Source organism: Barbus barbus, assembly GCF_936440315.1.
Source record: "Barbus barbus genome assembly, chromosome: 50".
Lineage (NCBI taxonomy): Eukaryota > Metazoa > Chordata > Actinopteri > Cypriniformes > Cyprinidae > Barbus > Barbus barbus.
Window position 1 is genome coordinate 7059142 of NC_136728.1, and position 26662 is coordinate 7085803.

Sequence of the window (26662 nt, forward strand, 5' to 3'; positions counted from 1 at the left end):
TGACTTCCTTATACCTCACGCTTTGAGTCACCATTGGGAATCTCCACCTGATAACTGGAACAACGCCCTCACACATGAATTTCCCTGTTATCACAGTGGAATATGTCAGCATTCGGCCCCCACACAGTTCCAGTCTGTTTTGACTCTGTTTTATAAGTCCAGTTCTCATTCAGACTCTCAATACCAGCCTTTGGAAGACCACCTAATCCCTCTGAACTACAGGTGGCAGGAGAGAAAACTTCTCTCTGGATTGCTTTCACACCCCCTCTTTCTCTCTCTCCATTGCTTTTCTCTCTCTCCTGGTTTCCAGTGAGGTGGTAATCCCCCATCTGAAAAGGAGATCCAAGCTGAAGCAAAGACATTTTGGGTTGGCATGCTACAGAAGGGGACCCGTCACATTGCTCCTCACAGCTCTCAGCCGCAGTGGTAACAGGGCACCTGAACAAGGGGCGAGAAAGGAGGAGAGAATTAGGGTGTTTTGTGTCTCACAGGAGTGTGGAAGACTGATTTTGGCTGCTGTCTAAGTTAGTGGAGCTAATTGAAACTTCTGTTTCATCTGTAGGTTGGCACCATGAGTGCTGAAACTGTGAAAGACGACTACGACTACTCAGACTGGTACGAAAATGCATTGCCCACCAAACCTCCTGTCGAGTAAGTACCCTTAATTTGTGTCTTATGAATGTTTCGTTATGGTAAATTGTAAAATTCAATCAAACGTTGTTGTGTTTTAAGTGGAGAAAAAAATGAATAAAAAAAATGCTTTTTGTAATATATTTTGCATCATAATAATTTAATAACTCTGTAAAATGTATAAATTCTATAACATGACAAATAAGATTATTAATGAACAAATATTAAAAACAGTGTAAATGTTTTTATATATATATATAAACATTTATGCTATTTTTTATAAATAGCTACACATTATATAACATAATTAGTAATATTTTATAAACTATTAATTTTATAGTTTATATTTTAAATGTGTTATCCAAGCTTACTATCTTGGATAATAACACATATATATTTAAAAGTAAAAAATACATTTTACACATTTTAAATATATATAATTGTTATTTATAAATAATTGTGTACTTTACAGTTTATTTTTTAAAACATACATGATAAATAAATGCATTCATGGGATCTCTGGGTTTAGACATTAACTGCTGTGATTTCAGATAGATAACATGGTTAAGGTCATCAGATATTCATTAGATATTATCTTTATTGCTGCTCATTATATAGTCTGTTTGCATCTCATAAGGCACTACCCAGAACATTTATATGGTTCCAAGTCTACAGGTGTGCAAACATACCTGATCATATTTCTGCTGAAAGTGATATGCACATCCATCACTGCGATTCATGTAGAGATTTTCTGACTTTGATCTCATCTTTGATTCTTTTCACATATACAAGAGACTTTTCGGCTGGATTTTAGGTAACAAGACACCAAACTGTGAATCTAGAGTTACTTCAGTGCGTCACACATTAGCCTCGTCCAAGACTTCCTCAAACCAAACACAATCAGGATCTTTTCATTCATCTCTGAGTTTCTTTTATCATGGACTTTAGTAGTCGTAAGTCCATCCCAGAATTTCAGTTCACTCAGAAGCGTGAGCGGGGTCGTGTGCTGGCGTTTCTCGTCAGTCACATTACCTACAACAATTGGTTCAAATGAATAATCTGCACTTGAAAAGGTTCAGTAGAAGTGCTCTTGTTAGTAATGGTCTATTGCTTGGGAACTGAGGGGAGGAAGGGAGCGCATGCAGGCTGAGTAATCGGCCTGGATCTCACCGGCTTATGATAAATACTCTGTGTTTGTGAAATTTTCAGAGTTATCCCACCATGTGACCCCACAGCTGATGAAGGCCTCTTCCACATATGCATTGCTGCAATATCTGTGAGTTCTTTTCAGATTAGACATACTGGTTTCTTTATACTCTCAATTTTCTTTTTTCAATTTTTTTCTTCTTTTTTCAGTCAGTACCATGATATATATCAAAGTACTAGTGATAGACCAATATGCATTGGCCAGGACAATGAAGCAGACAATATTTGGATATTTTAAGATGCACCTTTGTGTCAAAACCTAGAAATCTAGAAATAACCTTGTGAATAGATAATAAACTATTTATGTTTTACTTTTTTTTTTTAATCTTGAGTAAATAATTTGTCAAATAAGTCTAATATTTTATTTATTTATTTTTATTTTTTATTTATTTATTGTATTTTATTTTTTCATTTTAAGAAATGTGTAAAAATCCCATAGCAATATCTATAGATCCCAGTCTCCAGTGTTATTTTAGTATCATTGATATACTATTAGTTTTTAATTCATATTTTGATTTTGTTTTTATTTTTATATTCTCTGTTTTCATTATAATTTTAGTAAGTTTTGTAGTTTTATTTATGTCTATATAGATTTTTATTATTATTAATGTTTATGTAAGTTTTAATTGACTTGACAACTAGCTGAAATAAAATGTTTTTTATATATATTTTATTAAAGTTATTTTATTTAAGGAAATTGTAAGTAATGAAAGTTTTAGTTTTTTTATGGTTTTAGTTTTAGTTAATAATAATAACCATGCCAATCTCTACATTGACCACTGCAAAATACCATAATATTTCAGCCAGATATCATGGTACTGTCATAGTAATTTTGTAGAAAATATTTGAACAACATTTCAAACCTGCTCATATTATTTGTTGTCACTCATCTTGTAACTCCCAGACTTCCCACTGAGTTCCTGGCCCTTTGATATTTACACAAAAAGCCATATGCTAATTGACTATGATGGACCCATGTGGACTCAGAGGTCACCTTTGGCCATGATGCTTCCTAAAAGTGTTACAGGTCACTGATCCCAGGCCTGTGCTCTCTGATAGTGCACTCACTCATACCAGAAACAGAGGCAGCGTCTTTGGAAATGGGTTCTGCCCTTGTTTTATAGGGGTCTGTGGTTTCATTTGAACCGAGAAGCTGTGATGCAGAAGGGGTTAATAAAGGGTCAAAGTCCCAGCTGCACCGGCCTCTGGTGGGCTTGTAGAGGATGTATGACTGACAAATTGTCCTCTCTTTATGTCCAAAGCTGGTGGTCATGCTGGTTCTCGCCATCCTGGCCAGACGACAGAAGCTGGGTGACAATCAAAGGGGACTTACAGGTTTACTCAGGTCAGTTTGACATCTGCCAGTAAATCACCCAGAACCTCATGCTAAAATCAGCCTCAGACCATTTTAGCCAATATGTGGCAGCTCCTTAGCCAGGTTTACATCATGACAGTGAGTTTTGCAAGGGCAAAACCGCTCTCATAATCAGTGTATAGTTATTTATAATTATGTTTTCTGTTCTTTTCTTCAGCCCAGTAAACTTTTTAGACCACACACAACACAAGGGTCTTGCTGTAGCTGTGTATGGGGTTCTCTTCTGCAAGCTGGTTGGAATGGTCCTCAGTCACCATCCGCTTCCTTTCACTAAAGACGTCACGAACAAAGGTATGGTGACAAGATTTCTTGCTTCGTAGAGTGGTGAAGTGCATTGGCAGTATTTATTTAGTTTTTATGCTATATCATACACCTGGTGCACTGCGACGCCAGGCGCGACGCAAGTGTTTTTTTGCTACTTTCGGTCTGACGCCCATTTGTGCGCTCATGGGCGTGCTGGTCGGAAAATGAGGTGTGTTCAGGCGCATTGTTATTTTGAGGCAACTGAAAACGATTGCGCCATTGACTTTAGACAAGGTTTAGTTGGTCAATGGCGCAATCGCTGTATTTTTATTTATATAAAGGGCGCGTTAGTAATATGCACCTATAGGCGGATACACAATGCGTGTACACTCTGCTTATTACACACACAGGAACTCGCAGCAGCACACAAACGTGCCAAATAATAAAAATAAAAGGATTACAATGTAAAAGATCATTATTGTGCACCCTTTAACCCGTTTCCTCTCTGGAGACGCGTTCGGTCTTTGCTCTTGCAAATTTCATTATGTAAATAGCAAATCCGCCATAGTGCAAGCGCAACTGGATTTTAAAGGCAATGGGAAATGAGACTCTGATTGGTTTATTGCACGTTACGTCCAAAACACACCCATGACTCATTAAGAGAATAGGTAGAACCTTTTTGGACCATGCGTCTGGTGCGCCGACCATTTTTTCCGTTATTAAACTAGCAAAAGTGAATTCGGACACGTCCTAAACGCACTTGCGCCTTGCGCTTCAGACCATGTGCTTAGATCGTTAAAATAGTGTCCTAAGACTTACGAGTAGCAAACGGAAGGTTGTTGGTTCGATTCCCACGAGGAATGAACCTTGATTCGCCACCAACGTGCACTAAAACCAGTTTGGACAAGGATGATCATTTATGGTAATGTCTTTATAGATTCATAAAGAAATCATTCTTTTCTATCATAATGTAAATCAAAGACTTCGGGCCACCAAAGAGTTTGGGAAATTCACCGGGTTGGAGGGGTGTAGTGGCTCACCCTTCACCGGTGCTATCAAATGAACACTCTCTCTATTCACCAGATGGCAACTATCCAAACTAGGCTCAGTTCACACAAGAGGATGAAAAGTAGCACCCTACCTGATCTTTTTTTTTTCCTCTGAACTGCTAGTCCTTCTTATTTGGGTTTTGTAATTGGATTATCGCCTGCATTTTTTATTCTTTAGCAAACAGGGCCTCAGACAAGGCTATGTTTGTGTTATGTAACTGTTTGCTGCTTTAATAAATGAATTTTGACTCATAAGTCTGTTAATGTTGATGGCCCACTATTGTTATTCTCCTCATTCTCGATCATATGACATTTTTTGCTTTTTTCATAGTTTAAAAATCATATGATCAAGTAGCATGTAGTCATTTTAGTCAAAATAACTTACAGTACACTTCAGGGACAATCCTGCAAATCCCGAAAAGGTGCACCTACAAATTATCATCATTTATTCACTCTCTCTTCTTGCGTTGAACACAAAAGAAGGACTGGAAAAGAATTATGAAAGCAAATACAGACTCAGAGCGTCAGGCTAAAAAGCGCCATTATTCTTGAACAGTTAGAAGGAGAAAGATAATTGTTTTTACCAGTTTTTATACTGGTCAGCGGCAATTTTTTGAGACTATCAGAGTCAAACAATTACCAAAATAAATACCATAAATGTTGAAGGGCTAAAGACAGATAATCATTTTGATGAATACTTTTATTGATTCTCAGGCTTTTAACAGTTATCAGTTTTTTAAAATCGAGTCTTCTGATAAATGGCAACATTTGGTAGAATACTTTAAAGAATAAATTTGTGATCATCTAGAGCATTCAAATGTTATTATAAAAAGTATTAAAAATATTATTGTTATTATTATTATTATTATGAAATATTCATAATGAATACAGTATGTATTTTTTTGTATATTTTTTATTTAGTAGCAGAAATAAAACAAATTATTTTCTTATCTTATTAAAAAAATCACTTATCGTATTAAATTGTTGATCATGAAAAGCAATTCTGGTCAGTCTTCAATAAAAGAATCCCATACCACTGTCAGACTCAAAAATACAATCAGAGTTTTATATTAAAAAATGTCCTGGCTCTTCCAAGCTTTATAATGGTAGTGAATGGGTGTTGAGATTTTGAAGCCCAAAAAAGTGCATCCATCCATCATAAAAAGTATTCCACACAGCTCCTGGGGTTAATTAAGGCCTTCTGAAGTGAATCAAAAGTCATTATAATGAATTTTAAAGTAACATTTTTATTTAGTAATCAATTTGCACTCCGAATTTTATTTTTGGGTGATTTATTCATATCAGTGTCTTGCTCCAGGTCACAGTGGTAATATATCATAGATTGCACCATTTCAACTTTTCGGCTTTATATGCAAATATAGACTGTGCTGTGCTCTTTTAGGCTAAGGTGAGCAGAGAGATGTTTCACTGGACTATAATATTTTGTTCTTTATGTCTGTAGAGTTCTGGCTGATCCTGGCTCTGTTGTACTACCCCGCGTTGTACTACCCTCTTCTGGCCTGCGGTACGCTGCATAACAAGGTGGGTTACGTCTTGGGCAGCCTGCTGTCGTGGACGCACTTTGGAGTTCTGGTCTGGCAGAAGGTGGACTGTCCCAAAACGCCACAGGTACGACTAACCATGAATATATGGGTTTGAAACATCACCTGTAGATTACAAGCATAGTTTATGGGCTCTTACTTCACTTTCCCACTGAGTGTTGAATAAGACTTGCAGAAACGTTTCTGTTGCAGCTTAAGTTCATTAACCTTATCCCCTCAGTCCTCCGTCATTGTCCTCACATCTGCTAAATGAATAGTCAAACCTCAAAACAATTTGTTCTGCTTTTCAGAATTTCACCATGGAGCTTTCCTTCAGTTAATCACTTTAGTTTCTGTCAGAACTAAAGAAAAGTACCATGTCATACAAAATGCACAATAAAATGAAATATTCTAGTTTGGTTTGATTGTACTGCCAGCTACAAACAAAAACAAAAGAATCAAAAGCTGGCCATTCAAGCCATTCAGTTATTTCTATGCCAAAATAAAGAAAGCTTTGATTGATCAATTTCATGATTGATTTGCACTGAAAATGGGTGGGTAATAGCCAGACTAAGGACTGCAAACATTTGATGTTGACATTGATTTGTCTGTTTTTCTCCTTGTCTGCAGATCTATAAGTACTATGTGCTGTTCAGCAGCCTTCCTCAGATTACTTGTCTGGCTTTTCTTAGTTTCCAGTATCCTCTGCTTCTGTTCAAAGGCTTACAGAACACAGAGACGAGCAACGCCTCTGAGGTACGAACTGTCCAAAAACTATATTAAAAAGATGAAATTCTTAAAAAATATATTAAATGGGTCAAAGACGAAAAGAGTTTAATAGAGTATTTAAAAAATAAAACAAAGTTTAATAATCTCTGCCACTATCCTTCAAACCATGAGGTTTTGCCCATTTATCAACGTGTTTTTAATCATTTAAAATACAATAAAAATTTAGCATGATCACTTTTTCTTTTATTTATTTATTTTAATAAGTACAGGTCAGAAAAGGTATGTTTTTGTTTTTTTTTGCATAAATATATCTGTTATTCTGAATGACAATGAAACATTATTTCACCCATATTTTGACATATTATTTTCCCAAAAGTTATTTGAAACATTAAAGTACACACTTTACTTGCATTTTATATGCTTATATAAAATCCCTTCTGTAAATTTCGTTTGATGCGAACACCAAAATGGGTGAAAAAAAATAATCTCATCTTCGACCCATGTATGTATATTTATACATAAAAGACTGCAAGACTGCTTCACTTATTAATATCTGAAAGGTTAGTTCAGGTTGTAAAATGTCATCTTCCCCAAATTATGAATGAGTAATTCATGATATTTGTAACAATATCTCTGATGTCTAAAATGTTCTGATATCATAACATATATATATATATATAAGATTACTATAGAGAAATATAAATTAAATAGGTGAAATTATGGCGTAATCTAGTCTAATTAAAGTATAATCTTGTATTATTATTTCTTTAATGTAACTGCATATACACAGTGCTGCTTGAAAGTTTGGAAAGTAATTTTAACAAAATAAGGGAGATCATACAAAATGCATGTTATTTTTTATTTAGTAGTGTCCTGAGTAAGATATTTTACATACGATGTTTACATTTAGTCCACAAGACAAAAAAAAAAATAGCTGAAATTATTAAAATAACCCCATTCAAAAGTTTGTGAACCCTTGGTTCTTAATACTGTGTGTGGTTACCTGGATGATCCATGACTGTTTTTTGATGTTTGTTCTGAGCAGTTAAACTCTCTTCTGTTAAATAAAGCTAAAAAAACTATTAAAAAAGGTTCAAAGATTCACTGATGCTCCTGAAGGAAACACAATGCATTAAGAGCCGGGGGTGAAAACTTTTGAACAGGATGAAGAATCCAAATTTTTTTTTTTTTCGTAGAAATATTTAAAAAAAAAAAAAATTTAGTACTACCCTTCAGAAGCAACAGAAGATACTTGCATGTTTCCCAGAAGACGAATTAAGTACAATTTACCTTGATCTTCTAATATATATATATATATTCTTTTTTCAAAAGTAATAATTACACTCACAGGTCAAGGTGTAAAGAAAGTATGTAAATTGTTTACTTGAGTATGGTATTAAAGTTTTGAAAGCCATTATAAATACTTGGCATGTAACAAGATTTTTTAAATTTCTTCCTTTTCTTTATCATGGATGCTCAAATTTTACTCAATTTGTATTGAACATTGTTTTCCCTGCTGTATTGTATGCGACCCTGTTACAGACCTGTGACCCATTTTTGGGTCACGACCCGCCAGTTAAGCACCGCTGTGTTAATTCATAATGAAGGGACTTAGCAGCATGGAAAGGCAAGAGGGGAGTTTGTAAACTCGCACCTGCATTCCAGAGCTCTAATCATTGTAAGCAGCTCAGTGGGATTGGGTTATGTTTGACTCACAGGGCACATTACACAAACAGAGTGCTGTTTTCTCATAGGAAACACACAATACCAGTGTTATTCAGCTATAATCGCTATGACGAATACGTTCGGATGAAATAAGAAAGGAGCGATCCCCTCATAACACATGCGAGTAAACAAATCTAGATCATTTTTTTTAGAATTAACGAAACGGCAAGCTTTTGTCACGTCACTGCAATATAGACACTTTTTCTTTTTTAGATATGTAATTTAAAGATTCATATCAGCATGAACAGTATGAATGTTACTATCATTTTTGTTTTCATCTTTCTTGCAGGACCTCAGTAGCAGTTATTACAGAGATTATGTGAAAAAGATTCTCAAGAAGAAAAAGCCCACCAAAATCAGGTGATGCACACTTATGTGGACAACATGATTTATTAAGCCAAAGGTTTGAGAAGCTAAAAACAGCAGAAATTATATTAGTAACCCATAACAAGAATTTCACAGAGAGCTGATGCTTTCCTTGAATATTGTAGACTTTTGAGTTTCACATTACTGTTTATTTTGATTTATTATTTTCATTATTATTATTGTCACGTCATCAGGGAAGTAACATCATATTGACACTTTTTACATCATGATGAAAAGTAAATCAGTTAATTTTTACAAATGTTGTTATCTTGATTCCACTGGTTATACATTTAAACAAAATGTAAATTATTTATATTATTATAAAATTATTTAAAATATACAATATATTACTTAATTTAAATTAAATAATTTAAATGACCATGAATCATTTCATAAATAACAATTTCATAAATGTTATCAATTTTTAATGTTAATGGTTTTTAGCAATTGTATTATGATAAATTAGGGTTTTCAAACAATAAATAAAAAATACTTTAAATACTATAAATAAAAATACTAAAATAAAACATGGCCCTATTTTGTAGCATGTTAAAATGCTTGGCATAATTGAATGGATTCCAATTGCAATGAAGGCAAGGAAAGGTGAGGTATTTTCTATTGTAGCATCAATCCACTGTACAATAGCCAGTCAGATGAGATATTGACCAAAGACTACTTCCTTCCTCATTTCCATTGACTGGCGGTGAATCACACCTACTGTAAATTGACTTATGCAAAGATTGGTAGATAGTAATCTGCCGCTGTCCCAGAGTCTGAATCATGAGCTAATGCCATTCATGCTGATCCTCTATATGCAAAAATATACTGAGTGTCTGAAATGTCATTGATTATAGTCCCGTGAGCAATGTGAGGAAATGTTTCCTGTTGCCTTGATATCGGTATGATATAGTCTACATAGGAATGCAGTGTAATGAAGGGAAATATCCATTGGCAATTATGTAGGAAGCTATATGGAATAAAGAATATAGACAAACTTCAGATATGCCTCAGATACCAAGAGGCCATGAGGTTGCAGGTTCAAACTGTGCCACTGTGTAAAGAGCAGCTGAACCTGTAATAAAGCATGTATTATATGTCTAATTGTGCATTTGAAAGAATATGAAGGGTTATTATTTTAAAATTATATTAAATTATTTCTTTTTGTTGTTTTCGACTCTTGCTTTTGCAGTTCCAGCGCATCAAAACCCAAACTATTTGAAAGATTCAGAGATGCTGCCAAGTCTTACATCTACACACCAGAGGATGGTAAAATAAAAAAACGTCAAAAATATATATAGTTGAGGTCAAAAGTGTACATCCCCCTTTCAGAATCAGAATTATTTTACCAACATAAGAGGGATCATACAAAATGCATGTAATTGTTTATTTAGTACTGACCTGAATAAGATATTTCACATAAAATGTTTACATTTAGTCCACAAGAGAAATAAATAAAAATAACCCTGTTCAAAAGTTTACATCCCCTTGATTCTTAATACTGTGTTGTTACCTGAATGATCCACAGCTGTGTTTTTTTTGTTTAGTGATAGTTGTTCATGAGTCCTTTGTTTGTCCTGAACAGTTAAACTTCCTGCTGTTCTTCAGAAAAATCCTTCAGCTCCCACAAATTCTTTGGTTTTCCAGCATTTTTGTGTATTTGAACCCTTTCCAACAATGACTGTATGTTTTTGAGATCCATCTTTTCACACTGAGGGCAACTGAGGGACTCATATGCAACTATTACAGAAAGTTCAAACGTTCACTGATGCTCCAGAAGGAAAAGCCATGCATTAATAGCCGGGGGGGTGAAAACCTTTTGAATTTGAAGAACAGGGTAAAATTAACTTAATTTGTCTTCTGGGAAAAATATAATTATTTTCTGTAGCCTCTGAAGGGCAGTACTAAATGAAAAAATATGATATTTAGGCAAAATAAGAAAAATGTAGGCCTACGCATCTCCATTCTGTTCAAAAGTTTTCACGCCCCGGCTCTTAATGCATAGTTCATTTACTGCAATTTCTTTTCCATCAGTTTTTAGGTTCCCTTTGAAACTAGCGATCTCTGTGGTTGTGGCGTTCATTGCGATTTATCAGGTAAACGCTTCAACAAACGAGTTATTTCTGTCTAAAAGTATTAATTCATGTGCTTGTGATTGATTTCATGTAGCTTGGTAGCATTTCAAGGTCTTCTCTCTTCTTGTGAATGTCTTAGATGGCGCTCTTAGAGGTCACAGGCGTGCTGCCCACCCTACACATCGTCCGAAGAGGAGTAGACGAAAACATCGCCTTCCTGTTAGCCGGTTTCAATATCATCCTGTCAGATGACCGTCAGGAGGTGGTCAGGATTGTAGTGTACTATCTGTGGTGTGTGGAAAGTGAGTCAGTCATTCTCATACTTAGGATTTGGTTGTGATTTTGCGAGAGAGATAAATTTACTGCTATTATACTATGTATATCTTGATTTACATTAGTTGGAAAGCCTATTTGTAGTTTTGGATGATAACGTTTTAAATCGCCAGCAAGTTTTGTTAATTGTGACAGGCACTCAATCTGCACAGGTTCGAGTAATACAATGTAATTTATTCTGTGGGACCTATTCAGTCTGCCAAATATAGTAAACGCTGGACAAAGCTCACAATTTCAGCTATTTTCAACTATTTTAACACATTTAAGTACACTTAGGAAGTGCACTTTATAATAATTAAAAGCTTTACTTTAAAACATTTTTAAAAGATTTTAATCATTTTTAATACTTTTGTCGTGCTTTAAAGTATACTATTTTGATGTGTTGGATAACTAACATAACTAAAGTAAATATATTATAAATGTACTAAATTGTATTAAATTGCAACCTCATCACTACCAATGTGTAATTATAACTATATTTAAATACATAATTATATTAATTATATTTTATTTCAAATCTCATTTATAATTATATTATAAATAATAATATCTAAATACATGATTTACAAGATTTTTTTTTAAACGTTCATTCAGCTGTTTAACCATATTTCAAACACAATATGTGACCCTGGAGCACAAAACAATACATTGTATGGGTCAAAATGATCGATTTTTCTTTTTTTATGTCAAAAATCATTAGGATATTAAGTAAAGATCGTGTTCCATGAAGATATTTTGTTAATTTCCTACTGTAAATATATCAAAATGTAATTTTTGATTAGTAATATGCATTGCTAAGAACTTCATTTGGACAACTTTTTTTTTGCACCATCAGATTCCAGATTTTCAAGTAGTTGTATCTCGGCCAAATATTGTATCAATGGAAAAGCTTATTAATTCAGCGTTCAGATTATGTATAAATCTCAATTTAAAAAAATTATACTTATGACTGGTTTTGTGGTCCAGGGTCACATATAAGTATTTCAAATTAAGTATATGAAATTACATATAAAGATGCACTTAAGTGGGTCAAAAATGATTTTAAAGTAGAGCTGCACAATAAATGGCATGCGATGATCATGCGTATCTCGTCAGTAAAGCCGGTTCTGTGATTAGTAGTAAATCTGCTTTCAGATACATAGATCGCTGACAAGCTACACAATATCCCGTTCAAAACCAAAGGCGATTCATCTGCGATTATGAACGCCATATTGCGTAGCTTGTCAGTGAACTACGGCTCTGTGTATAAAATGCTGCTCCATCTGAAAGCAGATTTACTACTAATCACAGAACCGGCTTTACTGACGAGATGCGCATGACAATAGCATGCGATTTGAAATCTTTCTTCAAGGTGGTATTCACATAAACAACATTTCGATATAAAGTAATTACAGTGAGAAAGTCATTTGGATTGGTGCAGCTGGCCAGCGCAGCTTTAATGACGATCTCTGATAAGCTAATGTATGCCAGCACAGCCATGCAAATGTGTGCTTGCATTGATCCAGACTGCAGGAGGTTTGCATGCATCACACACACATCCACTTTCTCTCAGCTTTAAATACTGATGTAAATCAGCAGATAAATAATGAAGTGGTCAGCAAAGCCAACCGCTGAACTGTAGCTAGACTCGTTTTCCAATCAGTGAGTGGGAAAAAGTGCTGAGGCTGTGAGAGTGTGTTTGTGGCTCATGTGCTTGTGTTTGTTTCAGTTTGCTATCTGTCAGCGGTGACCCTGTCCTGTCTGCTCAACCTGCTCATGCTCATGCGGTCCATGGTCCTGCACAGGTGACGCTAACAAACACACATTCAGTCCGGATAAAACTGCTCTTCAGCTGCTGCACTACTGTCACATGACTACCCATACGCAGATGTCATATGCGTTTTAGATAGTCGTGTCAAACGATTAATCGTGATCCCAAATAACAGTTGTAGGTGTATAATATGTGTATGTACTGTGTTTTATTATGTATATATAAATACACACACATACAGTATATATTTTGAAAATATTTACATATATATATAAACATTTATATTCTTATATTATGACTTTTATTTTGGATGCGATTAATTGTGATTAATCGTTTGACAGCACTGGTTTTAGATGTTAAGATACTTGTTACCATCCCGGATTATTATGAGGAGTAGGTTTGCAAGGAAAAAAAGATGTCAGAATAGAGTTATTCACACAACATGGATCACTAAATTATTTATGTTTACATTTTTATATTGGTAACACTTTACAATAATTTTCCTGTTGTTAACTATATTTAATGCATTAACTTACATTAACTAACAATACATTTTTACAGTATTTATTCATCTTTGTTCATTTTAGTTAATAAAAATACAGCTGTTCATTGTTAGTTCATGTTAGCTCTGCTAACTTAATAGATACAACTTTTTTATTTTAATAATATATTAATAAATGTTGGAATCAACACTCACTAAGATTAATAAATGCTTTAGATGTATTTTTCATTGTTAGTGTTAACAAATGGAACCTTATTGTAAAATGTTACCTTTATATTTTCTGTTTATTATTTAATAAAATAATCAAACTGCTTAATTCCAACTTTTTTAAATTCAACAACAAATTTGTATTAATACAGATTGCTGAATATTAATATAACATTAATAACAAAAATAAAAAGTATTTCAAAAATTGTATTTTACATTTTTTTGTATTTATTTAGCAAAAATATTGTAATTAAAAATAATAAAATTATTGTATTTTATTGTATTTATCATGAAATCTTTTTTCTTTTTTCTTTTTCATTTTCAGAGTTATTATTGTTACACTAAAACTTAAACCGGTAAAAAAAAAAAAAAAAAAAAATCTTCACTTGAAATAAAATAAAAGTTGACTGAAATAAAATATATAATTCTATTTTATTTCAGTCAACTTTTATTTTATTTAAATTATATATATATATATATATATACACTCACCTAAAGGATTATTAGGAACACCTGTTTAATTTCTCATTAATGCAAGTATCTAATCAACCAATCACATGGCAGTTGCTTCAATGCATTTAGGGGTGTGGTCCTGGTCAAGACAATCTCCTGAACTCCAATCTGAATGTCAGAATGGGAAAGAAAGGTGATTTAAGCAATTTTGAGCGTGGCATGGTTGTTGGTGCCAGACGGGCCGGTCTGAGTATTTCACAATCTGCTCAGTTACTGGGATTTTCACGCACAACCATTTCTATGGTTTACAAAGAATGGTGTGAAAAGGGAAAAACATCCAGTATGCGGCAGTCCTGTGGGCGAAAATGCCTTGTTGATGCTAGAGGTCAGAGGAGAATGGGCCGACTGATTCAAGCTGATAGAAGAGCAACTTTGACTGAAATAACCACTCGTTACAACCGAGGTATGCAGCAACGCATTTGTGAAGCCACAACACGCACAACCTTGAGGCGGATGGGCTACAACAGCAGAAGACCCCACCGGGTACCACTCATCTCCACTACAAATAGGAAAAAGAGGCTACAATTTGCACGAGCTCACCAAAATTGGACGGTTGAAGACTGGAAAAATGTTGCCTGGTCTGATGAGTCTCGATTTCTGTTGAGACATTCAGATGGTAGAGTCAGAATTTGGCGTAAACAGAATGAGAACATGGATCCATCACGCCTTGTTACCACTGTGCAGGCTGGTGGTGGTGGTGTAATGGTGTGGGGGATGTTTTCTTGGCACACTTTAGGCCCCTTAGTGCCAATTGGGCATCGTTTAAATGCCACGGCCGACCTGAGCATTGTTTCTGACCATGTCCATCCCTTTATGACCACCATGTACCCATCCTCTGATGGCTACTTCCAGCAGGATAATGCACCATGTCACAAAGCTCGAATCATTTCAAATTGGTTTCTTGAACATGACAATGAGTTCACTGTACTAAAATGGCCCCCACAGTCACCAGATCTCAACCCAATAGAGCATCTTTGGGATGTGGTGGAACGGGAGCTTTGTGCCCTGGATGTGCATCCCACAAATCTCCATCAACTGCAAGATGCTATCCTATCAATATGGGCCAACATTTCTAAAGAATGCTTTCAGCACCTTGTTGAATCAATGCCACGTAGAATTAAGGCAGTTCTGAAGGCGAAAGGGGGTCAAACACAGTATTAGTATGGTGTTCCTAATAATCCTTTAGGTGAGTGTATATATATAATTTAAATGTGTGTGTGTGTGTATATATATATATATATATATATAATTTCATTTCTTTAAATAAAAATTATTTAAGACTTATATAGACTTTTAAAAATGACAAAAACACATAATAAAATAAAAATGGAATATACTCTAATACATCAGTAACTTCCCCACGTTTTCCCTAAGATTTGCTGACATATTTCATCCTTTTATTGGTCATTACTACCGTGTCTTGTGACTTCATGCGCATTACTAATAACTTTATCATAACTGACTAGCTGGAGGTGAAACAGGAAAAATCATTTACTAGGCTAATGAGAACAAGGTAATTACAGTCAGGAATAGCATATTAAAAATAATGACTTTTCAAATTAAGTTTTTAAATGTCATTAATGGCAGTTTGACTCTGTGACCTGCAATCATCTTAGTTTCTTCTTCATAAAGAGACGCCCTCATTACTGTATTTCCGCAGACGGTGTGTGTGTGTGTGTGTTAGCGCACTGAAGGCTGTGTCTGTGTTCACTCAGGTCTAATCTGAAGGGACTGTACAGAGGAGACGTGTTTAATGTGTATAACTGCCACAGGAGCATCCGACCGTCCCGGCCCGCGCTGGTCTGCTGGATGGGCTACACCAGCTATCAGGCCGCCTTTATCTGTCTCGGTGAGAGCACGCTTCTTCTCTTTTGTTCGAGAAGCCCCTCATTCTCACGCCAGAACTCTTGGCACTGTAGTGTAAAAGTGTGTGAAAGACAATCTGAGAAAGACTTTACTTAGTTTTTACCTGCTAAGTGAAGTCTGAAATTGTGCACTGGAACAAACAAAATTTGAACTGACAAATATTTTTTTAAACGATTAATGAGCTCATTTTTAATTTAAATGTAGCGGAGCCCAGTTCTGGATCTGGATTTGATTTCTTCTGGACTTTTCCCTCTATACATGGCTTAGTACATTCGCACACAATAGAAATCCATCATAGATGGAGATTATTATGTTGTGATTAAAAAATATATATATTTTTAAATATATAGAATAATGTGCATTTATGGGGGAAAAAAGGATTTGATTATTTATTATATTTATTGAAATATTTAGTAATTATTTTGTTCAGTTATTTTTATTTATATATTAAAATATATATTATGTTATAATGATATTGTTTAAATGTATTATAATGTACAATTAGTACATCAACAGACAATAAAAATCCATCATAAATAAAGTTATTCTATTTAGATTTTAAAAATATATATATATTTAGAATAATGTGCACTAGGAGCTTTTTTTAAGAAAATAAGGCGGGTTTTGTGCTCTTCTTAATAAAGAAATGTATTTTATTTATATTTATAAATTTTTATTTTATTTTTGTCATTATTTTTTATAACTATATTATTATCAAATATTATTTATAGTTAGTACATTAGCAGGCAATAAAAATCCATCATAGATGGGGAAAGTTATGTTTTGATTATTGTTTTTTAAATCAGTGCAGTGATGAACTTTCAGGAACATTTGAAAAAGTAAACGGTGGATTTTGTGCCGTTTGTAAGTAAATAAATAAATATTATATTGTTGTTTTCATTTATTTTTTCTATTTCTTTTTATTTTTAATCTTTTAATTGATTTTCTTCTATTTAAAAAATATATTAGTTACAGGGTGCTTTTTTATATTTAAAGAAATAAATACATATTATATTTAAATAGATTTATTTTTCTTAATTGTTTTACTTTTTTTTCATTTTAAGATGTCATTCATTGTTTTTAAAACAATTAAATGATACGAAATAACATAGCATTGATGTTAAATAATATAATATTATTTACAGTTTTTCTGAAGTGTAAACATGACTATGAGCACGATTACTCCTGCATGTGTGATTGTGTCTGTGTCCAGGCATGGTGATCCAGACTCTGGTGTTCTTCATCTGCATTCTGTTCGCTGTCTTCCTCATCATCATCCCCATCCTGTATGGCACCAATCTCATGCTGTTTCACATTATCGGCAACATGTGGTGAGTGGCTTGCTCTCCTCACTTTAGATGATGAGCGTGACTCGTCCCTCTGCCCTGTGACTGCAGGGTCGTGACCCCGTGAGCCATGAATCTCAGCTAAAGCCTCCTATCAGTCCTCTCTCCTCTCCTCTTAAGATGCTTCTCACTCTCACGTTCTCTTCTGAAGGCCCTTCTGGCTGATGCTGTTCCTGGCTGTGCTGATCCAGCATGTGACCTCCAGGTTTTTGTTCATCAAGAAGGACGCAGGAACAAGAGATCTGAACAACAGGTGCCAATTATACATAATATTACAAACGCCATATTAAACTTATATGAACATGAAACTTATGAAGCAGTTCTTAAAAATTTAGACATCTATCTGTCTGTCTGTCTATCTATCAAATTAAATATTATATAAATTATTGTAAATATATTAAGAATAAATATATAATTAAATCAAATTAAATATTATATAAAATCACATTTATTAAGAAAAGTAAATAGGGTGGATTTCATACTGTTTTAAATAAATTATTTATTTTTGTCAATTTTTTCCATTGACGATCTTTTTATTAAAATAATATATTATAATTTATACTTAAATTATTTATACTTGCATCAGCAGACAATAAAAATCCATCATAGATGGGAAAGGCATTTTATTTTGATTAAATGTGAGCAGGAACAATTATTAAGTAAATAGGGTGGATTCAAATTTAAATAAATAAATACATTTATATTATATATGTAAATATTTATTTATTATTTATTTTGTGTTCATTATTTCATTCATTATTGTTGTTGTTAAATAATATAATATTTTATGTATATTATTATATATCAAAAATTTATTAATTTATTGCATTAACGGTTATTTTTTGTGTTTATTATTATTTATATATAAGAGTATCTACTATTTTATTTTAGTAATGCACTATATGGTAACACTTTATTTTAAGGTGTCATTGTTACACGTTACAGATACTATATGTATATTATTATATTATAATAACAATAAATTATGCATAATTTCATGCAAGTAACCCTTAACCAAACCCTAATCATATAGTAAGTACATGTAGTTAATTAATATTACTCAGTACTTAATTGTAGAATTACACTGTAACAAGGACACCTTAAAATAAAGGGTAACACTTGATTTTAAGGTGTCCATAATACAGAGTAATTACCTAGTTAATTACTTAGTAGTAGCAGTTGTACTTACGTGAAACAGAATGTACTTACAATGTAACTAAGTTATGGAATAGACTGTAATTACAGTTTGTACTGATGTAGATGTAATAGGCAGCTACTGTTAGACATATGTAACAGATCGAGTCTGTTACACAGCTACTTATGTAACCAAAAGATTGTTACATATGTGTTGCAGACGTTATACAACATAATTATAAATGTCAGTACACAGGCATAAGCTACTTAAAATAAAGTGTATTTAGATTGTACTTAAGTGTACAAGTAGCTGTGTAACAGACTCGGTCTGTTACATATGTGTAACAGTAGCTGCCTATTACATCTACATCATTACAAACGGTAATTACAGGCTGTTCCATAACTTAGTTACATGGTAAGTATATTTTGATTCATGTAAGTACAACGGCTATTTCTAAGTACTTAATTAGGTAATTACTCTGTATTATGACACCTTAAATTAAAGTGTTACCAAATAAAGTGTAACGCACTGTATATACAGTATATTCATCCTTAAGCCTGTATGAAGAATCATAATTTTTCCAGAAGTTGGATCTTTTTTTTTTTTTCTCCACAGAGGAAGCCTGTTTCTTCTCAGCTACATGCTGTTTCTAGTTAATGTGATGGTTGGTGTTATAGTGGGCATTTGGAGGATAGTCACCACTGCCCTTTTCAACATAGTCCACTTAGGACGCTTGGATATCAGCCTTCTCAACCGCAACGTCGAGCAGTTTGACCTAGGTACTGGGGCTCAACAACAGCCACCGCTGTTACTGTCAGTTTTTAATATACGTTCTGAATACTTAATGTTATTCACTTTTTTCAATATTATAATATATTTAGGGCTGCAAAACAATTAGTCGTGATTAATCGATTCAAAATAAAAGTTTGTTTACATACTATATGTATGCACTGTGTATATATAAATACACACATGTATATATATTTAAAGATATTTGTATGTATTGCATATATTTGTATGTAAACACTTGTTACATATATTTTACATATAAATCTAACATTCTTCCTTAATATATACGTGTATATTTATATATACATAATTATACACACATAGTATGTGAACAAATTTTTATTTTGAATTTATTCAATCGCAACTAATTGTTTTGCAGCCCTTATTATTTTATATTATATATCTCAGTGGTATCAAACAAGACTCAACCATTCAGATTTAGGCCAGATTTTAAGTTCTACAAATAGAAATATGAAATGTGACTGTACTTCTATTATGTACTGATGTGTCTGATGAAAGTGCTTCCCCTCAGTCGCGTCCGATGTTGGATGTGATTGTCTCTTCTGTGTTGGAGCTCACTGCGCTGTGCTTTTCTCTGCAGGATACCGCTGCTACGCTCATTACCTGAAGATCGAGGTGAGCCAGTCTCACCCCGTGATGAAGGCCTTCTGCGGGCTGCTGCTGCAAACCTCAGGCCAGGACAGTCTGTCCTCGCAGAGGAAGAGAGATGCTGAAGAAGGTCTGCGCTTCTATTTCTTTATCACTTCATGACAACAACGTGATTATATTCAATTCGCTGGAGAGCAACCTGTTCCAGAGTCTGGACTCAAACGCAAAGCTTTTAGTCTTCAGTACTAATTCAGAGCAGCTTGAAAATAAAGATGAACTCATTTCAAATAGGTATGATCTATTTAGGTATGATGTTACCCCATGATCATACCCCATCATATAGGTATGATGAGGATGGTTCGATGGTTTGTTATTATTAAAAAATATATCTGTATTTACTGACATTTTCAGACACAATAATTATTCAAATAAATCATAAAACATTTATAAAAATTGTAATTATAACAATTTTATAAAATACCAGTTATTAGTAAAAACTTAAATCATTTTAATGATAATTAGTTTTTATCAAAAATCAATATAAATTTTATATAATTGCTTATTATAGTGTGTGTGTGTGTGTATGCATGTATGCATGCATGTGATATAAGCACTTAAAATTACTAATTACAAAATATTCATTATAATAAAAATTAATATATTTTTATACAGCTAAAAATATTTATTTTTTATTATGTGAAGTAATACATTGCTATAATATTGTTATATAAATTTGTATATAAATATTGTTATATATGCATTGTTTATTATATATAATATGCAAGGAATAATACACAGCTAATTATCATAATTATAAAAACAATACATGAATAATAATAAAAAATATTCAAAAAATGTAATAATAACCTTGTTATACATCTAACTGCATTATGGTTATTATATGTACTATATGTAATGGATCCACAGCTTATTACCATAATTACAAAATTAGAAAAACAGAATAATAAAATATAAATTAATATAATAATTACCTTTTTTACCAAAAAATATGTTTTGTTTATATAACGTAGTATTTAGAAAATTTGTGTTACAACTACCGTTCAAAAGTTTGGGGTTAGTACACTTTTTCTTTGTTTTGTTTTTTCTGAAATAAATTAATACTTTTATTCAGGAGGGATGTGTTAAATTAATTAAAAAGTGCATGTAAAGACTCATATTGTTAGAAAATATTTCTATTTTAAATAAATTCTGTTCATTTGAACTTTACATTCATCAAAAAATCCTGAAAAAATCTCGCATATTCCAAAAAAAAAAATATTAAGCAGCGCAACAGTTTCAACACTGATCATAAATCAGCATATTAGAATGATTTCTGAAGGATCATGTGACACTGAAGACTGGAGCAATGCTTGATGAAAATTTTGCGCTGCATCACAGAAATGAATTACATCTCAATTATATTAAAACAGAATATTAGAAATTCAAATAATATTTAACAACATTGCTGTTTTTTTGTGTTTTTGATCAGATAAATAGAGCCTTGAAGAGCATCAGACACTCCATAAAAAAAAAAACATTCAAAATCTTACTGATCCCAAACGTTTGAACGGCAGTGTATATATAAAATAACAACTATATAGGTCTACTGTACGAATGCTACACTATATTGCAGACTACAAAGAGATTGAACTTCCATTACGCAGGGAACAGATTAATTTCATCTACTTTTAATGCATTTCAAAACAGAAAGCAGAGTAAAACGATGTTAGATCATCTGTGTCAAATCTACCCAACATTCATATTGATCTGCGTTTGATTTCTCTTGGGTGATTCATGTCTATATGCAGAGACGGTTGGCTGGCCTTGTTTTTGGAATAATTGATTCATCATGTAGCCGTGCACGCAGCAGGCGAGCGTTCCCGCAATCATTACATTTGTCAGGATAAATTGGGCCCCGATGTGCAATAACTCACCGCGGCCCTGCTGCTGCTCAATCAGACCTGTCAGAGAGACACGGCAGAGTCCATAGTGTGAACATACTCTGCGCATTCACAGTTTGCATTGCTCATCTCTTTTCATATAGCGGAGTGGAGATCAAATCAGAGCTTTGTGTCTGTCCTCTCAAGTCAAAGTCAGATCTGCCAGCGTTTGATGGGATTTACAGGATGATAGGCAGCAGATGGTGTATATTCAACATTAAATAGCCCTGTCTTTTGTTGATTTTACACCTACAGATGTTCTGATGCTCGATGCATTCAAAAACTGGAGGAATCTGATTTGCATGCTTGTATTTGCATACAATATTATCTGAGGAGAATTGTTAATACTGTTAGATCACACAGATTGAGCTCAGTAATTGATTGTTTCATATGTGTGTGACTCATAGTTTTTACACATTACGATATGCTCCAACTGTTGCGCTTTTATGTGGATGATATTTATTTGCATCAAATGCCTTTATTTTAGATGTCATTTTTTTAAAGAATATTCAAGACTTAGTAAAAAGCAAATGTTTATTATAATATATTAAGGTGGAAAGACTACGAATGTTTGCACCAATTAGGATTCTTCAGCGCCACGTCAAAATAAAAAATGCGCGTTATGAATGCGTTCGGTCATCAAGTAGCATGATCAAATATTCAATAGCCTAAACGTTGAACGAACAAATTGCTGTTATGAGCCGGTTCTGTTTAGTGAATCAAAGTATGATTGTCAAAGTATGAATCAAATGATTGTCGTTACAGCCTATTTTTTTTATTAAGTCCCAATCACAAACGATGGACTTATATGAGCCATTTCATTTTAGTGAATCATAAACAGACTGCGCTACTTCAGGTGCGTTCGACTTAACGGAGTGCTGCACAGGGGTGCGTTTCCCAAAAGCATCGTTAGCTAACTATGGTGGTAAGTCCCATTGAACTCTATCGGTAACGACGTAACTTGCGACCATAGTTGCTTTTGGGAAACGCACCCCAGATCGATCAAATTCTGACTTGAAGCAGTGCATGCCAGTTATAAATTTTGTCCGACTTGAGACGGCACCGACGCCTCGTGACTGTCACGTGTGGCATCAAAGTACCGCGAGAGCAGCCGCCACAGTTTCTCCCGAGCGACTGCAGGAGCGCTGCTGATTACGACACCTCTGTTTCACGATTGGCCAAACTCACAACAATTACCGTATTGACCCGAATATAAGAATGTTTTTTTTTTCTTGTAAATACATCTGAAAAAACGTGGTCATCTTATATTCAGTGTCTAGACTTTAACATGTCAATAATACACCCACAACAATAGGTGGCAACAAACAAGCGTAAAACAAGTGTGCCATGAAATATGTAATGTAATGCGTGTTGTAAAGATCGCGAGTGAAAACAAAAGAAACAAATGCTTACAGCGGCATGAGTCGTAACTGTCATGTTAGCCTGATGGGACCAAACTTCTTCTGTAAGTGATTTTAAAACATAAGACAGTACCCAGATTTGAAGACTACAATAAGAAGTTACCGTTAATAACATGTTGGTAGGCTACTATGAGATGGATAAGACTAAATGTTATATAGTTCAGATGGACTACCTGTTATTTTTAAGGTATATCAAAAAGTGTATATTTTTAAATGTCATTGTTGGTACATTTTATTAGTATTTACCATACTTTCAAAATTAATTATTTTTTTTTCTCAGTAAAACGCAAGATTTGGTTTTCAAAAAGCCTTTTTCCAAAAGGTACATGTGGAAAAAGTGGGGTCGTCTTATATTCGTGTCAATACAGTACATGTGTTTCGGGTTTAAGGTCTCAATTCCAAGAATAGCCACAAATCTGTGTTTTTAGAACAGTAAAAGCTTTCTTACTGTAGTTGCAATGTTGTATTGAGTCACGTTTATCATAAAACACTGATAAAAACATATAGCCGCTTTATTAGTATATGATTGTTGAACGTTATTCTTGATTAAGCAGTATATAAAAAGTGTTTCTGTAACTCATGAAAAGTGAAGGAGAAGCTTTATCCTTCATAAAGGATAAATTATAACTTCTGCAGTGAGTTTAGCTCCACCCTTTTGGTACTCTGTGTTGTGCTAGGTACCCCAGCGGAAGGGTACCAAAAAAGTGGTACAGTACAGTTCGCTATTTTAGTACCATTCACAACTTCTGACAATGGAAATAATTGCATACCGTACTGTTCTGTAGCGAACCGTACCGCTCTGTGGAAACGAGCCATTTGATTTCCGCACGAATGACTCGGTTCTTTATATTGATCAAAATAAAGTGCGACAAAGCTAAATTTAACATTTTTGATTTATTAATATATGGGTGACTTTTCAAAAAGATGATTTACCTGTCAGTCTGATGATTGATTCAGGGACTTAATAGCAATCGGTATATAGCCTACATACATACATATAATTTATTTATTTTGGGGGGCAGTTAGGCGGACAACACAAGAGCTTTGACACAATTTGAGCACTGCTTAGTGTCCCCTCAAAAACATTGTTTGAATTACAGCCCGAATTATACTTTGTCAGAGTTTGGCTTTATTTTCTTCTTTTGATTCCTCCAAGTCCTTAAAGCCAAGTTTTTCAAAGGGTTCCTTTGCCATTAACTGTCTGAGAAATAAACAAAACGTTTATAAGTAGTTCCTGATGTATTTGTAATTTCACAACTTCAGGTCAAATCAGTTGTTAAAAAACTAAAATAAAACTGACCTGTCCATCCTGCACTCCAGGTACTCCTTTGTCTCTACCCGACACCGCGAGCTGTCAAACCGGTTGTCTCGAAGGCATCGCATATATGTATCTTTAAATGATTTACATTCACCTGTGTACACAAAATATTATTTTGATTTGTGAACTCAAAGTCATGTTTGTTGCACAATCACGCTTACCGAAATGATCCAAGGGAAACGATCCTTTGTCCGGTGGACGCGGTCGGAAGGACTTGCTTCCAAAGTTCATTGCTGTTGACATCGTTTTCTAATATAAGGTTTGACTGCTGCATTTAGCTGTGAAAGGAGACCCACTGTGGGGTTTTAACAGCCGCCCAACTCAAGCAGCGACCGGACTGTTTACTTCCTCTGGATTACCTACTTCTTCTTCTTCTTGCTTTACGGCGGATCGCAGACTTATAAGTGCATTACCGCCACCTATCTCTCAAATGAACCATTGACCCTCTGTCTGACCCACATTCAAACACCCTTGATTTCTGCACCCGCTTCATCCGGCGCTGCGTGTTCAGCTCCTCCGTCCACCCTCAGCCCTCTTAAGCAGAGTTTGGGGAAAAAAATGGAAAAAATATTTTGGAATTTGAAATTGTGTGTGTGTGTGTGTGTGTGTATATATATATATATATATATATGTGTGTGTGTGTATATATACACACACACACACACACACGCATATATATATATATATATATATATACACACACACACACACACACACACGTATATATATGGGGTTGTAATAGCTATTATATGTACATTTTATATAGCCTACGCCTCTCTCCCTCTCTGTATATATATTTATATATATATATATGTGTGTGTGTGTGTGTGTGTGTGTGTGTGTGACAGATATCATGTATTATGAATAGACAGATATCAGTGATATTTTTCTTGTCACTTACAGATACTTAAAGTGAAATTGAGTAATCTTTATCTACATGTTGGCTTAACCTGTTTCTTACATGTTCAACATTTTAAGGTATTCAGCTGGTCCAGCAAGAGAAGAAGCAGAACAAGGTGTCCAATGCCAAGCGGGCGCGAGCGCACTGGCAGCTCCTCTACACGCTGGTCAACAACCCGTCTTTGGTGGGCACCAGGAAACATTTCCAGCGCCAGAGCTCTGAAAGCTTCATCAACGGAGCCCTCAACCGGACCTCCAAGGAGGGCAGCAAAAAGGAAGACAGCATCAAGGAGCCTAGCAAAGAAGCAGATAGCGCCGCCACCAACAACTGAGGACTGAAAATCACCATGTGGAGAAGAAGATCGGCCCTCCCTGCCCCCAGCCTCTTCATACTTAATGGCTGCTGGCCAGATATTAATATTAGTATTATTTGCTTTGGTGTAGCAGAGAAGCACATGTGTTTTAGCTAAGTGCACTTACAGCTCAGTGCCTCAGGAAGAACTTCATGCAGTTGTAGATAACGGATCCTTTGCACATGTGTGTGGATGAATGGATGGATGTATTGTGTCCTTTGTTGCATCTCTCCGTCTTGGACTTAGAGTATCAGGAAATTTAGTTTGGCACTGAACTCCCATCTAACCGCTTGCTGCCAGGTTAGTATGTGTGACTATTTATGAATGTACAGGTTCTGCTCGTTTGCAAATTGAAGAATTATTCATTTCCACTCAGCCAGCGTCTTCATTTTTGCACTCATTGGTGTGACCAGTGGTGAGAATGTTCTTATCATAGATGAAACCAATAATGTCCATTATGGGTTGATCTGTGTCTGTTCTCATTAAAACAACATCTGCTGTAATTGTATTACAATTGTTTCCATCTCTGACAAAATATACAATCTGTCTCACATTGACTCTTAATTTTGATATTTCCCTCTTTTATGTCTTGTTCTGCTACCTATGGCATATTTGTGATTGAAATGAAATGAATATTAAAAATAAAGGTATGCTCCCTCCCTGTGTTGAATCAAGGGAAATAGTGCCATCTCCAGCGTCAAGTAAAGACGTGCCAATCAGCATGATACTATATTTTAATGAAAC

The 26662-nt window shown here is 34.3% G+C and overlaps 2 protein-coding genes across 3 annotated transcripts; one reads left to right on the plus strand and one right to left on the minus strand.

Moving 5' to 3' along the window:
- Positions 1-308: 308 nt before the first annotated feature.
- On the plus strand, positions 309-26595 carry stra6 (signaling receptor and transporter of retinol STRA6). 2 transcript variants are annotated; one of them, XM_079414833.1, is made up of 18 exons: positions 309-426; positions 563-651; positions 1840-1906; positions 3099-3181; positions 3369-3502; positions 5966-6132; positions 6675-6800; positions 8788-8858; positions 10054-10130; positions 10896-10957; positions 11076-11238; positions 12978-13053; positions 15957-16090; positions 17321-17438; positions 17605-17706; positions 19204-19367; positions 19979-20116; positions 25644-26595. In XM_079414833.1, exons 2-18 carry the CDS (start codon positions 572-574, stop codon positions 25895-25897), a joined length of 2016 nt encoding a protein of 671 aa, XP_079270959.1. In that variant the 5' UTR covers positions 309-426; positions 563-571; the 3' UTR covers positions 25898-26595. The 2 variants fall into 2 exon arrangements, with proteins under 2 accessions (XP_079270959.1, XP_079270960.1); XM_079414834.1 differs by having other exon boundaries at positions 356-651.
- cox19 (cytochrome c oxidase assembly factor COX19) lies at positions 24223-25040 on the minus strand. Its single transcript, XM_079414835.1, has 3 exons — positions 24827-25040; positions 24648-24759; positions 24223-24548 (listed from the first exon to the last, which is right to left on the minus strand). Exons 1-3 carry the CDS (start codon positions 24906-24908, stop codon positions 24464-24466), a joined length of 279 nt encoding a protein of 92 aa, XP_079270961.1. The 5' UTR covers positions 24909-25040; the 3' UTR covers positions 24223-24463.
- Positions 26596-26662: the final 67 nt, after the last annotated feature.

Excerpts from the sequence above, each read along its gene's own strand:
- cox19 (XM_079414835.1), bottom strand. The coding sequence starts at position 24,908 with ATGTCAACAGCAATGAACTTTGGAAGCAAGTCCTTCCGACCGCGTCCA. Across the intron at positions 24,760-24,826 it reads GTTTCCCTTGGATCATTTCG|GTGAATGTAAATCATTTAAA; the intron begins GTAAGCGTGATT and ends TTGTGTACACAG. Across the intron at positions 24,549-24,647 it reads CTGGAGTGCAGGATGGACAG|ACAGTTAATGGCAAAGGAAC; the intron begins GTCAGTTTTATT and ends TTTATTTCTCAG.
- stra6 (XM_079414833.1), top strand. The coding sequence starts at position 572 with ATGAGTGCTGAAACTGTGAAAGACGACTACGACTACTCAGACTGGTAC. Across the intron at positions 6,133-6,674 it reads ACTGTCCCAAAACGCCACAG|ATCTATAAGTACTATGTGCT; the intron begins GTACGACTAACC and ends CCTTGTCTGCAG. Across the intron at positions 20,117-25,643 it reads GAAGAGAGATGCTGAAGAAG|GTATTCAGCTGGTCCAGCAA; the intron begins GTCTGCGCTTCT and ends CAACATTTTAAG.